At 47.6% G+C, this 15,240-nt stretch overlaps 1 protein-coding gene across 1 annotated transcript in view; it reads right to left on the bottom strand.

The window, feature by feature from the left end:
- The window catches only part of LOC311226789 (multiple PDZ domain protein-like), a gene marked incomplete at its 3' end in the record, with an annotated part of 241,582 nt that overhangs the window by 71,638 nt on the left and 154,704 nt on the right, over positions 1-15,240 (bottom strand). The window contains exons 25-26 of the mRNA XM_084312194.1: positions 13,422-13,599; positions 1,084-1,194 (exon numbers count right to left, since the gene is read on the bottom strand). Coding sequence (XP_084168320.1) covers positions 1,084-1,194; positions 13,422-13,599 — 289 coding nt within the window. The remainder of the gene's footprint in view (positions 1-1,083; positions 1,195-13,421; positions 13,600-15,240) is intronic.

Raw genomic sequence — 15,240 nt, 5'->3', positions numbered from 1 at the left:
GGCGATATGGGGGGTGGTGCTGGCGCCTGGTGGGGTCTCGATGCTGCGGCATCGTTGGCCTCACTGGGCCCCCTTTTTCCCAGGGGGTCCTGTCCCTTCCTGGGGCTGGGTCCTCCTTCGCGCTCCGCTGCTACGGCCTTGCCACATGGTTGGGTTCTTGACCTTGACCCCGTGATATTAGGGGTTGTAACCGTTTTATTTTTCTTCCTGTTCGTTCCCTAGTGGCATGTGGGTTGCGCGTTTGTGTAGTCGTGGGTTCTTCTGTGGGAAGGTAAGTCCCATGGTCTGCTCACCCTGTGCGTTGAGTTGCTAAACCCTCTTTGCACGGTCAGATCCGATTCCCTCCCGTCCTCCACTAGGGGGGTCCGGGGGCTCGGGTCCTCCCCGGTTCTGATGGTTGTGGGGTGCCTCAGCGGGTACATTTGTCGAGCTTCCGCTCTGCTCAGCTCCTGTGTTCCACATAGAGCGCAGAGCGTAAGCTATGACGAAATATAACATACGGTTATCCTATAACCATAGTTATATAGATAACCGTATGTTCAAACCCCTCACGAATGCACACAAATATACCTCACACGGTTACAGTGAGAACTCACACATTGGGGCTTTATCATTAAGTCCAAATGAACGAGACTGTGTGTATGTGGAGTTAGTGTAAGGCTGGGCGATATGGCCTAAAAATAAATAATAAAAAATGTTCACACCACATCCGATTTACGATATATATATATATATATATATATATATATATATATAAAAGGTTACTCTAGATCCAACAAAGATGAATGTCCCTATTGGGATTAATAGTGCAATAACTTGCTTTTTCACCAAACTTTACTTAAAACAAATAAAAGGTGCCGCTTGATCATCAAACAAGAATGAATTTAATAAAGTGCAAATCTAACTTTCACCAAACATCACTTTTTGTAAAAACAAAAGGTGATTTTTTTTGTTTTGTTTTGAAAATCGGTTTTCATTTAAAAAGAAATCGTCCTAAATCATTCATTCGAATTAATCGATACAATGAGTTAGTGACTCGTGGCGAATGACGTGCGGCGGTGAGGAAGCTTGCGGTGCTCTTACCCTGGGCCTGTGGATGATACTCTGGACCAGGAAGGAGACCGAGTTCCCCGCCTTACGGATGGCCTCCACTGCCTCCTCGTGGCTGGCGTCTCTCAGGTCCACTCCATCCACCTGGTGAAGGACAACGGCCGGAGAAGATCCGGTCAAACGATGTATGTTGATGACCGAACAACCTGACACTAAAACCTTCTGTTGGTTTTTAATGTTTTATTGTTTTATTGTGGATCCCCATTAAGCCTTGTCCAGATGAAAACGATTTTGATCTTTTTCGTTTTCATTTCGTTTTCATTTAAAAAAAGGTTTCCATAAAAAACGAAAACGTCTCGAGAAATAAGTGCGTGCCACAAATTTACTAAATAAATGTCTTTCCTGTTTTAGACGTCGCTCTTTTATTTTGAAAACCCCTGACCGGAAGTGTTGTCGTTGTTTCTGATAACTTGTGTGGTCCGGTTATCTGCTTTTGAGCTGCCGCTAGTTTCCAGAGACACACACTGCGGCGCAAATGCAGCTACACGAGGAGGAGGAGGAAGAGCTGCTGATTTTAATCGGCAGGAGAGAGAGAGCGCTAAAAGCTGTATATAATATAATAGCCCCGTGGTGCGGTTGGAGGCAGCTCAAACTACCTGTGTTGTATTAAATAAATTGATTGATGTTTAACTTGTCCCTGTGTGTCCAGTCCTTTCGACTAGCAAACTGTAAGGGTTCTTCATTTCCTGGCCAGGCTTCACCTGTTGCTCCCTCCTTCCCACCTCCACCCATGAACAATATCCCTCCACCCAGGAACAATCTTCCTCCACTCTGGAACTTGGTGAACAGTCATGTCAATCTACTGCCACCCTGTGGCCAGATTCTGTTGGTGCTGCACTGTGTGCATCTCTGTCTTTCTTTATGTTTTGATCTCCTGAATACCATCAGTAATCTGCTATCTGTTTTCTGTGTTGTGTAGTTATGATCAGTCTGGTGTTCTCTCAGTAATTGTATTTTTGAGTCTAGTCTAGTTTATTCCCCAGTGTGTGTTTGGCCTTTTGTTTTCCTGTACCCATGTGTGTTAGTTCAGTTTTCCCTCTCAGGTGTGTCTCGTTCCCAATTACCCTCTTGTCTCAATCAGTGTCTGTATATCTGCCTCGTTTGCCATTCTCTCTTTGTCGGTTCATTGTTTGGATTTCCCTACTAGTGTTTTCTGTCTAGTTCCTCTGTTCCTGTGATCCTGTTACTCCTTCCAGTATTTTTGTAGTAAGTGTTCCTAGTGTTCATTTGTTTATTCCTCCCTTCCTTGTTTTTCGGGTAAAGTTCATTTTGTTTGTTAGGGTTTTTATTTGTAGTCAGTTGTTCATGTTTTTCCTAGCCTGCCTTGCAGTGTTTTGTTTGTGCCTTTGGGACTTGCTCTCTTTATGAGATTATTATTTGTTTTTGTATTTAGCCCTCTGCCAGTCTTCAGCTGTGCTATTCTTTGTTTTTGTATTTTGCTGTTGCCTTTGGTATTTTTGTAAATATCTTTGTTGCTGCCCTCTTTTGAAGTTGGATTATTTTCGGTTACACTTCACCCCTGGCTCGAAGTGTTCAAGATTAAAGGAGCAGTGCTCACTTTTGACAATTCATATCTACCTCTCCCTCGTATCTGTTTGCGCTTGGGCCCTCTGCCAACACATCCCTAACACAAACGCTGTCTGTATTTAACGTTACCTCAGGATACCACTGTAATTGTAGCAAAAGTTGTCTGTATTTAACGTTACCTCAGGATACCACTGACTATTGTATTTAGTTGGTTAGCTATTTAGCTAATGTTGATAGCATAGCATCAACGCTAGCTCGCTGGCTACAGCTCAACATGGGAATACTATTTACTAAATAAATCTTCAGAATTGCGCACTCTGGGAGCCGGTCTCAGAAAGTAGCATCTTCAGGCTGCCAGAACGCAGTTCCGTGTGGATGAAAGGTGCATACGATCAAATACTTTGACTGATACGACCGACTGATACGACCGGTTTCGTCTGGACATGGCCTTAGTCTACACCAAAGTTGGACTACTCTGCCTGGGGTCCAAACATTTAAAATACAAACGCAAAAAGAGTAAAATAAAAATATAAAACCACAAACATTGAAGTACTCACAAGAAAACGTCACAGGAAACAAAACAAGTGAATCAAAGCTCACTCAATATTCATACGTCAGATATCACAATTCAATTCATACATATTCCATAATCAGTCCATAAGAAAAAACAGATACAATTCATTTATATGATTTTAACTCATAATATAGCATGACTTTTCTCTAGTCACAGATCACCTTTATATTTCCATACTAATTTCCATAATAAGTCAATGACCAAAATGTATCTCGTTATTCCTGAACGCAATTTGTAACTTTTTTTTAAACAAATGTGTTCCTTACCATAGTTGTATTTCTTGGTATACTATTCCAATAAGCAACTGCTCTATACATTACCGTCTTTTTCAGAGCATTTGTTTTTGGTAGAGGTAAAGTAAAGCATGAATCTAATGGTTGCCTTGTGGTATATCCATGTCTCATATTAGTTGGGTACAGTTGTGAGTGTTTAGACACTGTCAGTGTTTCCTTGACAACGCTCTGAAAATGCAGCTTCCACAGGACAGTGCTGGGGCCAGGATTCTATTTAAGTGAATGAAATGTTTAGAACGTTTAGATCTCCAGTACTTATTTACTTCTGCATCAGTGACCAAACCTCCGCCACATAAGAACCATGGCGTGATTAGGGCAGCCGACTGTCCGGTATTAGCAGCGACATCCCGTATATTGGGCTAGATTGGTTTGTCGTTCCATACGGGACCTCCCTTATATTGACTGACAAATTCTCTGTGATGAGGAGAGGAGAAGAGAGAAGAGGAGAGGAGAGGAAAGGAGGGGAGAGGAGAAGAGAAGAGAGGAGATGAGAGGAGAAGAAAGGAGAGGCGGTGAGGTGAGGAGAGGAGAAGAAAGTAGAGGAGAGGAGGTGATGAGAGGAGATGAGAAGAAAGGAGGAGAGGAGAGTAGGGGAGAAGAGAGGATAGGAGAGGAGAAGAGAGGAGAGGATAGGAGAAGAAAGTAGAGGAGAGGAGGTGATGAGACTTCAGATCTGCCAACAAAACACACAAACTCCCACTATCAATCTCTGACCAATCCATAACTCTGACGGACTCACTCAAATTCCTCAGCACCCACATCAACAATAACTTAAAATGGGACACCAACATCTCCCACATCACAAAAAAGGCCTAGCAGCGCCTGTACTTCCTCAGGCAACAGGGTCAAACGCCACCTGCTGGTCCAATTCTATACCGCCATCATACAAAGCATACTCACCTCTTCAATAACAGTCTGGTACGGTTCCGCACAAAAACTCTCCATTCAAAAACTTCAGCGCATCATAACAAGGCCTCCAAAATTATAGGATGTGACCTTCCCTCCCTGGACTCCATCTTCACCTCCCGCACAACCACCCGTGCCAGAAAAATTGCTAAGGACCCCTCACACCCAGCACACCCCCTGTTTCAGCCCCTGCCCTCAGGTAGGCGCTTTAAGTCCATCCTTTCAAAAACCACCCGCTTCAAGGACAGCTTCTTCCCCACCGCCATTCGGACCCTGAACTCCCTTGGCCCCCCTCTCCCCCTTCCGCCCCCACACTAACCAAGCTCCTGACCGATGGACTAGATTATTCTGTGTGTTTATGTTGTGCTGTGTTGTGCTGTGCTGTATTTATGTATTTATTGTGTCATGTTGTACTGTATTATGTATCCACCCTGGCCTGTACCAATCAAGAATACCACCAACCTGGTTCTGAAGCAATAAAGGAAACTTGAACTTGAACTTGAGAGGAGATGAGAAGAAAGGAGAAGAGAGGAGATGAGAAGAGAGGAGAGGATAGGAGGGGATAAGAGAGGAGAGTTGGTGATGAGAATAGAGGAGAGGAGGTGATGATAAGAGAGGATAGGAGAAGAGAAGAGAGGAGAGGAGGGGAGAAGAGATTAGATGAGATGAGAAGAGAGGAGAGGAGATGAGAAGAAAGGAGAGGATATATTGTGCTGTTGTTTCAGAACCACGGACAGCACTGTTTGTTGTGTGCAGTGGTTGTACGTGTAAGTGCCCAACGATAGGAGATTGATGGACAGACGGACGTCACCTAGTTTCACTTACCAGCCTGCTGTTCGTGGTTTTAAATAGATCTTTCTGCCCTAAATCCATGTCCCCCCATTGTAGCAAATACACAGACAACAGGGAAACAACAGGGGTGTAGAGAGAGAGAGAGGGAGAAAGAGAGGGAGAGAGAGAGAGAGAGGGGAAGAGAGATAGAGAGAGAGAGAGACAAACGTCTTTCTCTGGTCTGCATCCCCTTAACAATTGTGTGTATTGAGCCGTACTGTATTGTACCCATTCTGCAATCTGTTAAATAAAGTTTTCATTCATTAATTAATTCATTCAGAGGAAAAGAGAAAGTGATAGAGAGAGATAAAGAGAGAGATATAGAGATATATATAGAGAGAGGAAGAGAGAGAGAGAGAGAGAGAGAGAGCTGCAAGCCACAAACAGCTGTTTCTAATGAACCCCTGCTGACTTTGAGTGATTATATGTCTATAAAAGCAAGGAACAAGAACATTGAGAGATGCTCACATGAGTCATATAAGTAAGAGATTCTGCTACGACAACTAAGCTGACAAGTTCAGTTCAGACCGTTGTTATGATCTAGTTGGTAAACGGTCAAAAAAGGTCTTTCAGATGTTAAGATTGTCAAGTCACATACAACAGAAAGTTCACCTTCCATGGACTTTCTTCTGTGAAGAACCCGGTTTTGGTGTTATTTCATGTCTGACTGGTAGACATGCTATTAAAATGAGAAGCTAGACATTACAATGAACTCAATTGAGTGGTATATTGCTAATGCCTCATTTATACTCAGACGTGAAAGTGACTGCGAAGGTTGCGGTGAGCATACCACCCCCCTCAAGATCCTAAGTCTCCGCGGGAGAAATATGATTGCGATCACAGATTTTTGAAATATTGATCTCAATGACGTGTTACGGCGTCATTGGCAGAATTAGCATGGCGGGGAATGACGAGTTTAGGCGTCCTTGGCGATTAAAGTGTTAACTACATTGCAAACATGGACCAAAAACAAAGAAAGATTGGCAGAGGAAGTCCGAAGATATAGCCATTTGTAATACCCCGCGCAGCACAACCTAGTGGTTTGGCGGTGTACGGCAACCAACGCGTTGAATTGAGCGGGGAAGTATGTCGGTCTAGCTCCTACATGTTGAACTGAAGTATGCCGTCTAGCTCCTACATGTTGAACTGAAGTATGTCGTATAGCTCCTACATGTTGAACTGAAGTATGTCGTCTAGCTCCTACATGTTGAACTGAAGTATCAATCAATCAAATGTATTTGTATAGCACATTTAGACATGACACTTGTCAACCAAAGTGCTTCACAGTAAGTCGCATAGCTAAAAAGTGCTAAAGTATAGAATAAGTATGTATGTATAAGTATGTCGTCTAGCTCCTACATGTTGAACTGACGTGGAAGTACAGTATGTCGGTCTAGCTCCCACGTGCAAAATATCAGCGACAGCCGACGTTCGAGCATATCTTGGCCTTAAGTGTGAGGCTGCTGGTTACGAAGATGCATGGATGAGTTTGTCTTCATCACGTCTTTTAAACATAAAAGAGAACGCTGAAAGGAAATCCCTGTATCGACACCTCTACAACTCTCGGTTGTTCACTGACCGCAGCGTTAAAGGCTCCCCTGTTACGTTCTGGACACCGACCTCGGTCGGTGACCACCCACATTCCTGGCATATGTCACTGGGCTTGTCACCTGTCATTTCCCTGTCAATTAGTGCTGTCACTTAGGGGTGGTTCCTGATTGGCTGTCACGGGGGTGTGTGTGGAATGTTGGTATTTGGTCTCTATTTAACATACCTCTCTTCTGCTTGTCCATTGTCAGGTCTTCACTAATTGCGTTCGGGGATAACGCGGACGGTTCTACTGTGGACCTCCAATAAGCTCCCATTTACCTTATCTTACACTTGTGCTTTTAGCACTTGTTCTCTCTTAGAATTTACTCTGTGTTCTTACTATTAAAGTCGAACCTGTTCAAGAGTAAACACTCTCTGTCTCTGTGATTGCCTTCAACCATTGGAATTCACCTACCTGCATTCTGACAGAAGACCTGACCATCAGAATTCCATGGAGGCCATCATGGAGATGCTCCGGACGCAGGGAGCAGCCCAGACACGGATGGAGGAACATCAGCAGCTGGTCAGCGCCGAGTTAATCCGACTCAATGGGGTCGTCGGATCATCCCAAGCGGTGGCGCAGTCGGCGTTGGCCACAGCTCGACAAGCCCAAGAAGGAGTGGCTGGTGTGCAGTCGGCGGCGGGGGAAGCAGCGCTCCACGCAGAGGAAAGTCGGGGGGGGTTCGGGGTCCAGGAGCGGTCCCGCGAACCACATCTGCAGGCGCCCGCTCGCTATGACGGATCACCGGATGGTTGTCGGGAATTCATCACCCAGTGTCTACTCGTTTTCCGGCTGCAACCACGATCATTTCCATCGGAGACAGCGCAGGTAGCGTATATTATCACACTGCTCACCGGCGAAGCTCTCTCCTGGGCTACGGCGGAATTAGAGGCAGGGGCGATAATCTGCGACAGTCTGGACGCCTTTACCCGGGAATTGAGAAGAGTATTCGATACTTCCCGGGTACTCTCGATCTTCGAGGCTGGTGGTCGTCTTCTCGACTGCCGGCAGGGCCTCCGCACTGTCGCAGCTTATGCTATCAAATTTCGGATCTTGGCTCGGGAGACAGCTTGGGCGGAGAACGTCTGCGTGGTTCTGTTCGTCAGGGGACTCTCAGCGCGGATGCGAGATGCTCTCTCCGCGAGTGAGATCCCCGAGCAGCTGGAAGTGCTGATCAACACCACCATCAAGATGGATAATCGGCACCGGGAGAGGGAGAAGGAGCATGTCAACAACACCCAGCTCCAGGTATGTTTTCCTTCTTCTCCTGGTGTTGATAATTCCATGCATTACACGAGTGGGCCACTGGGTGATGAATCCATGCAGCTTGGAGCGCTGTCGCTCTCGGACGACGAGAGGCAGCGCTTCATCAAAGAGCGACGCTGCTTCCGGTGCGGCCGCACCGGTCACCGCTTCGGCAGCTGTCGGGTCCAGGCTGTATCGGCTCGGCGCCAATCGGGGATGGAAGGTGCGCCGTCGGGCCTCGAGAGGGCGCCAGCAGGTGGGCTCATTCCTGCCAAAACCACGGATTCTCGCAAATGTTTTGAGGTGGCGATCAACTGTGGGGGTGACATTAGGGGAACTAAGGCTCTCATTGACTCAGGGGCGGCGGGCAATTTTATTCCTGTGGGATTGGTGAAGGAGTGGGGAACCCCGGTGGAGGACTTAGGGGTTCCCTTACCAGTCTATGCCCTGGACGGTCGGCCCCTGGGCAGTGGGAGCGTCACCCAGCGCACTGTTCCCTTACACATCCGGGTGGATGGTGGGGAGTGGGAATGGGTTACTTTTTTTGTCATCTTTTCCCCCTATTCTGTCATGGTGTTGGGTCATCCCTGGTTGTCGTCATGTGTTCGTGTCATTAATTGGAGCACGGGCGAACTCTCAACGGCGGCCGACGTCAAGTCGATCGTCAGCGGGAGTTAGCCCAAACCCTTGTCTCCCCCCCCCCTCTTCTCTTTTGTCTCCTCCCTCTTTCTCCAGGATGGTGGGGAGCGTGGCAGATTCTGATCTACCCTCTAATCCCGATTTAATAGGGGTGCCTGAGATCTATTGGGACCTGGCGGACGTTTTTAGCAAGACGCGTGCTAAAGCACTTCCGCCTCATAGATCATACGACTGTCCCATTAATCTTCTACCCGGTACCTCCCCGCCTCGCGGGCGAATGTTCTCTCTCTCACGCCCCGAAACCTTGTCCATGAACACCTACATAGAGGAGGCATTGCTTGCGGGGCACATACGCCCTTCCACTTCCCCTGCCGGCGCTGGCTTCTTTTTTGTTGATAAAAAGGATGGGGATCAGCGCCCATGCATTGATTATAGGGGATTGAATGACGTTTCCATCAAGAACCGATATCCTTTACCCCTCATGGACACGGCCTTTGAGTGCTTACAGGGGGCACAGGTCTTTTCTAAACTTGACTTACGTAATGCATACAACCTGGTCAGGATTAGAGAGGGAGACGAGTGGAAGACTGCATTTAACACACCCAATGGGCACTATGAGTATTTGGTCATGCCCTTTGGTTTGGCTAATGCTCCGGCAGTCTTCCAAGCCCTGGTTAACGACGTGCTGCGAGACTTGATTGGGGTGTCGGTGTTTGTCTACTTAGATGATATCCTGATTTTTTCTCGCGATATGGTGCAACACCAAATGCACGTTCGGGAGGTGCTAGACCGTCTCCTCAAGCATCAACTATTCGTTAAGGCTGAGAAGTGTGTGTTTCACACGGACACCGTGTCCTTCCTGGGCTTTGTGTTGACGAAGGGCGATCTGCGCATGGATCCAGCCAAGGTGAGTGCAGTTTTGGACTGGCCACGGCCTTCGTCGCTCAAGGGGTTACAACGGTTTTTGGGCTTTGCAAATTTTTACAGGCGCTTTATTCGCAATTTTAGCGCCTTAGCCAATCCCTTAACAGCTCTCACTAAGGCCTCTCTCCCTGGCTTTGAATGGTCGCCTAGGGCTGAGTCGGCCTTCTGCGATCTTAAACGTCGTTTTACATCCGCTCCTGTATTGATCCGCCATGACGCGGAGGTTCCGTTCATTGTGGAGGTGGATGCCTCTGACGTCGCGGTGGGGGGGGGTGCTCTCTCAGAGATGCTTAAAGGATGGGAAAGTGCACCCGTGTGCTTTTTTTTCTCGCCGTCTGTCACCAGCCGAGCGTAATTACGACGTGGGTAATCGGGAGTTATTGGCGATCAAATTGGCACTGGAGGAGTGGAGACATTGGTTGGAGGGGGCGGCACATCCTTTCATTATTTGGACTGACCATAAGAACTTGGCTTACATCCAAGGGGCTAAACGCCTTAACGCTCGCCAGGCCAGGTGGACGTTGTTCTTCACACGATTTCGATATACCATCTCCTATAGACCCGGCTCCAAGAATATCAAACCTGACGCGTTGTCGCGCCAGTTTGATCTTCCTGGGCGGGAGGAGCAGCCCCATCCCATTATTCCACCGGCCTTGATTTTGGCACCCGTGTCTTGGGGCATAGAGAAGGTGGTAAGGTCGGCGCTAACGCGGGAGCCCGATCCTGGTGGGGGTCCTCCGGGACGGTCGTATGTTCCCAAGGTGGCGCGCTCACGCTTGCTACAGTGGGCACATGCGTCATCCCTCACCAGCCACCCAGGGGCAACCAGGACCCTGGAATTTATCCGTAGGAGGTTCTGGTGGCCGACAGTGGAGGGGGATACGCGTTCCTTTGTGGCGGCCTGTCCGGTGTGCGCACGTAGTAAGACCTCTCGACGGGCACCGGCGGGTCTCCTCCGACCACTTCCTATTCCTAAACGACCCTGGTCACACATATCTCTGGACTTTATTTCTGGTCTTCCCCTTTCGGACGGGTTCACCACCATTTTGGTGGTGGTGGATCGGTTCTCTAAGGCGGCTCACTTTGTCCCTCTCCCCAAGCTTCCTTCGGCCCGGGAGACTGCTGATTTAATTATACAGCATGTCTTTCGGGTCCACGGGCTGCCAGTAGATATCGTGTCGGACCGGGGTCCTCAGTTCGCCTCCAGGTTCTGGAAGGCGTTTGCCGCCGGCCTCGGCGCCTCTGTCAGTCTGTCGTCTGGGTTCCATCCACAGTCGAACGGGCAGACGGAGAGGGTCAACCAGGATTTGGAGGGGGTCTTGAGGTGTTACGTTGCCGGTAGTCCGGCAACGTGGAGTAGGAGGTTGGCTTGGGCTGAGTACGCGCATAATACCCTTCTCTCCTCTTCTACCGGTATGTCTCCCTTTCAGTGCCAGTATGGTTTTCAACCTCCTCTGTTTCCCGAGCAGGAGCAGGAGGCGGAGGTGCCCTCGGCCCAGGCACATGTGGCTCGCTGTCGCAGGACGTGGAAACAGGTTCGGAAGGCGCTACAGAAGGTTTCGGTTAGTACCCAACGGCAGCCTAACCGTAAGCGTCGTCCGGCTCCAGTTTACCGTCCAGGGCAGCGGGTTTGGCTTTCCACCCGGGATCTCCCTCTCCGGGTGGAATCCAAGAAGCTGGCTCCTCGCTTTATAGGACCATTTAAAGTGATTCATCGGGTTAATCTAGTGGCTTACAAGTTACGACTTCCGAGCTCTATGAGGGTTCATCCGACGTTTCATGTGTCCCTGTTGAAGCCATTCCTCTCATCGCCCTTGGCCCCGCCACTGCCTGTGGTTCCTCCGCCCCGGTTTATTGGCGGTCAACCCATTTACACGGTGCGGAGGATACTGGGTTGTAGGCGGAGGGGTAGGGGGTTTCAGTTCTTGGTGGATTGGGAGGGGTACGGGATAGAAGAGCGTTCTTGGGTGCCTCAAAGGGATATTTTAGATCCCAGCCTGATCGTTGATTTCCGGCGGCTGAATCCCGAGGCTCCTAGGTGAACGTCTGGTGCCGTTCGTCGGGGGAGGGTACTGTTACGTTCTGGACACCGACCTCGGTCGGTGACCACCCACATTCCTGGCATATGTCACTGGGCTTGTCACCTGTCATTTCCCTGTCAATTAGTGCTGTCACTTAGGGGTGGTTCCTGATTGGCTGTCACGGGGGTGTGTGTGGAATGTTGGTATTTGGTCTCTATTTAACATACCTCTCTTCTGCTTGTCCATTGTCAGGTCTTCACTAATTGCGTTCGGGGATAACGCGGACGGTTCTACTGTGGACCTCCAATAAGCTCCCATTTACCTTATCTTACACTTGTGCTTTTAGCACTTGTTCTCTCTTAGAATTTACTCTGTGTTCTTACTATTAAAGTCGAACCTGTTCAAGAGTAAACACTCTCTGTCTCTGTGATTGCCTTCAACCATTGGAATTCACCTACCTGCATTCTGACACTCCCCAGGTTTCTCACACTGTTTACGGCTTGTAGTTAATTTAGCCCAGATAATATTGCCACAGTAAGCCCGCTCACAGTTTTCCCCAGAGAGCCGACCTGTTTATACCAAATTGAGTACCGCCGGTGACAGCAAGCGCCTAGATAGTGCTGCATCATCACACGCTTTGTTTGATACTTTGCTTCAATTTCAAATACCCTTTACATTAAAGAGAGACAAGAAATGAAAAGGCAATGTGGCGTTTCAGGAACAAAGGGACGTTGATCTGAATATGAATCTCAAGAGCTGCAGAAACTCAACATCAAACGCTGCATGACAGGGTGCGTCCGATTCAGTTTCAACTCAGAAAATTCCGAACGCCGTAATACCTTCCGGAAAGGGAAGGTCATCGTCAACCTTTTAGGGAGTAAATAATTAAACGCCTCTTTCGTTTTCTTTGCTTGAATTGAACGTTGGTCCTCTACGTTGAGTTCATGACACCAAGAACCATGGAACACATTGAAAATACGATATAATAACTTCACACATACATGTATACTGTGGTGGGAAATCTAACTATGAACCATATGCTTATGAATAATAGATCATTCATTTGGTTTAAAAGATAATGAGGTAAGTCTACGTGTTCACTTGACAACATGTGTTCAGTTGTGACGTCTGTCCAAAAGGTTCAACTAGGACTAGAATTATCCATGTCAGGCCAGTGTGACTAAGAACAGAGCTTAGCTGGACTTTGGTTAAAATCATGTTTTGTAGATGGTTGTGGCAGAATAGGGGGACGAGAGACCCCCGGGCCCAGGGCCTGCTCATCCTACAGGCCATACAGGTGGTCGCCTAGGGCCCCAAAAGGGGGGGGGGGGGGGGGGGGGGGCATTTTCAGGAACTCGCCTAGGGCCCGACAGACCAGGCCGGCCCCGCCCAGGCCGATGCCAGAGGGGGTGGTAGTGTTGTTGTCTCAGTTTGATATGTATAAAAGACGTGATGGTTCAGTTTTTTGCCAGTTCTTCCTTGCAAGAAATAACTCCGGCGCTGTAATTGCTTGTAAATCAATAAAGCGCCGTGTTCATTCCTGAAAACCTTTCGTCCATAATCTCATTTCCCACAACAGTATCAATATGAAAATCTACAGCGTTCACACGGCAGTCATTTTATGCTCTTATGTGGGAACAGAGCGTAAAGGAACCCAACCTTGATGGTGACATAAGAGCAAAATGCCGCCGTGTGAATAGCGGTCAATGAGGATGTTTTATCCTTTCGGGGGGCACAAGAAGGTTCAACGGGTCCCGTACCTCCACGATCCTGTCCCCGGTTTTCAGGGTGCCGTTGCGTCCCGCGGGACTGTCCTCCAGGATGTGTTTGATGAAGATGCCCCTCATCACCTCTCCGTTGCTCAGCCGGCTGCCCATCCCTCTGCCCCCCACGATGCTGATGCCCAGAGACCTGCCCGCCTCCTTGAAGAGCTCCACCCTGAGAAGAGTCACCATCATCCATGAAAAACAGCTGTTATCACCAGGGGATGGACCGGTGTAAAGTATGTGGTGGAATTGGACATTGGGTTGATACAGTATACTCAATATTAATATTTGGATATATAAAAAACTGTACTTTTATTTTATTTTTCATTATTTGTTATATAATTTTTTTTAATTAAATTATAATGTAAAATATTGTAAGGAAGGGAGGGGCAGGGCTTGATACGTTTTTTTTTAACTTCCCCGTGTTCCTTCTCGAACACTTAGGGCTAGATCCACAAAGAATGGATTGCACGGAGCAAGTTGCACACTTACTTACAATTCATGATAAATTGAAAATGGGGGACCCTGATGTAAACAAAACAAAAGTCTTTCTCTGGTCTGCATCCCCTTAACAATTGTGTGTATTGAGCCGTACTGTATTGTACCCATTCTGCAATCTGTTAATAAAACGTTCATTCAATCAATCAATCTGCACGGTGATTGATTGAATGAAAATGTTATTAACAGATTGCAGTATGGGTACAATACATTACGCAATTGTTAAGGGGATGCAGACCAGGGAAAGACTTTTGTCTTGTTTACATCAGGGTCCCCCATTTTCAATTCATAATGAATTGTAAGTAAGGGTGCAACTTGCTCCGTGCAATCCATTCTTTGTGGATCTAGCCATTATTGTATAGAAATAGTCTTTGACTATTTACCTTTGTTTTTAAACTTGTTTTATGTTTCTATGTTCGAGACAAATAAAATCAAATACAATCAAACCCTTTCACTAACGCACTACCAAAGGGTTATGCCTTTCACTGCCACATTACAGAAGGTTAACCCTTTCACTACCACACTACAGACATTCATTTCGGGTTTTTTTAAACCACTTTTTCTCCTCTTTTTCTATATATTGAATTTGTTCTCCCATCCCAATTTAGCCGTGCCAATTCTCCCCTCCCCGGTCTTGAACGTTGCTCGCATATGCCCCCCACTGGTCGGTTGTAGGGAGGATAGAAGCCTTGCATCACGTGTCCCCTCCGATACATGTGGAGGCAGCCTGTCACATCTTTTCACCTGCCAGCACGGACTCTTATTGGCGAGGTGTAACGTGTGGGAGGCTCACACTACCCCCGCTATTTCCTGTCTCTGCTGTGCAGGCGTCCCCCAACCGACCTGTAGGAGTCGCTGTCCACAACGTCCAGATTACCACCCATCGACTTCCACTAATTGAGTTAGTATGACGGCTGGCCCAAGCCGGAGGCAACGCCGACAGCCGGAGTCGAACCCGGTGTCTCTTGGGTTGGTGACAAGCGCAATGTCCGCTGCGCCACCCAGCCGCCTAGACGTTCATTTAGTTTGACAGTTATTGAGCGTAAACAAGTTTGAATATTACGGCCACCAGTGATGTCATCAGGGACATTGAATCATTGGGTTGTGTTAATTACAATTCCATGAAATGACGTAGATGAAAAAATAGCAAGACCTTGTTTTATAGAGACTGCTACCTTATCCAGTAAACTATATGAATGTGTGCAAAACTCATTAGAGGTTTTGAATGTATGATATTATTTTCACCTAACTGTTGACCCCTTCACCAAACCATTGACCCCTTCACCAAACGTTTGACCCCTTCACCAAACTGATG

The sequence above is a fragment of the Notolepis coatsorum genome (genome assembly GCF_963971535.1).
Source record: "Notolepis coatsorum genome assembly, chromosome: 4".
Taxonomy (NCBI): Eukaryota; Metazoa; Chordata; class Actinopteri; order Aulopiformes; family Paralepididae; genus Notolepis; species Notolepis coatsorum.
Note: the sequence above shows the minus strand (reverse complement) of the source record. Positions and strands in the feature narration are given on the sequence as shown.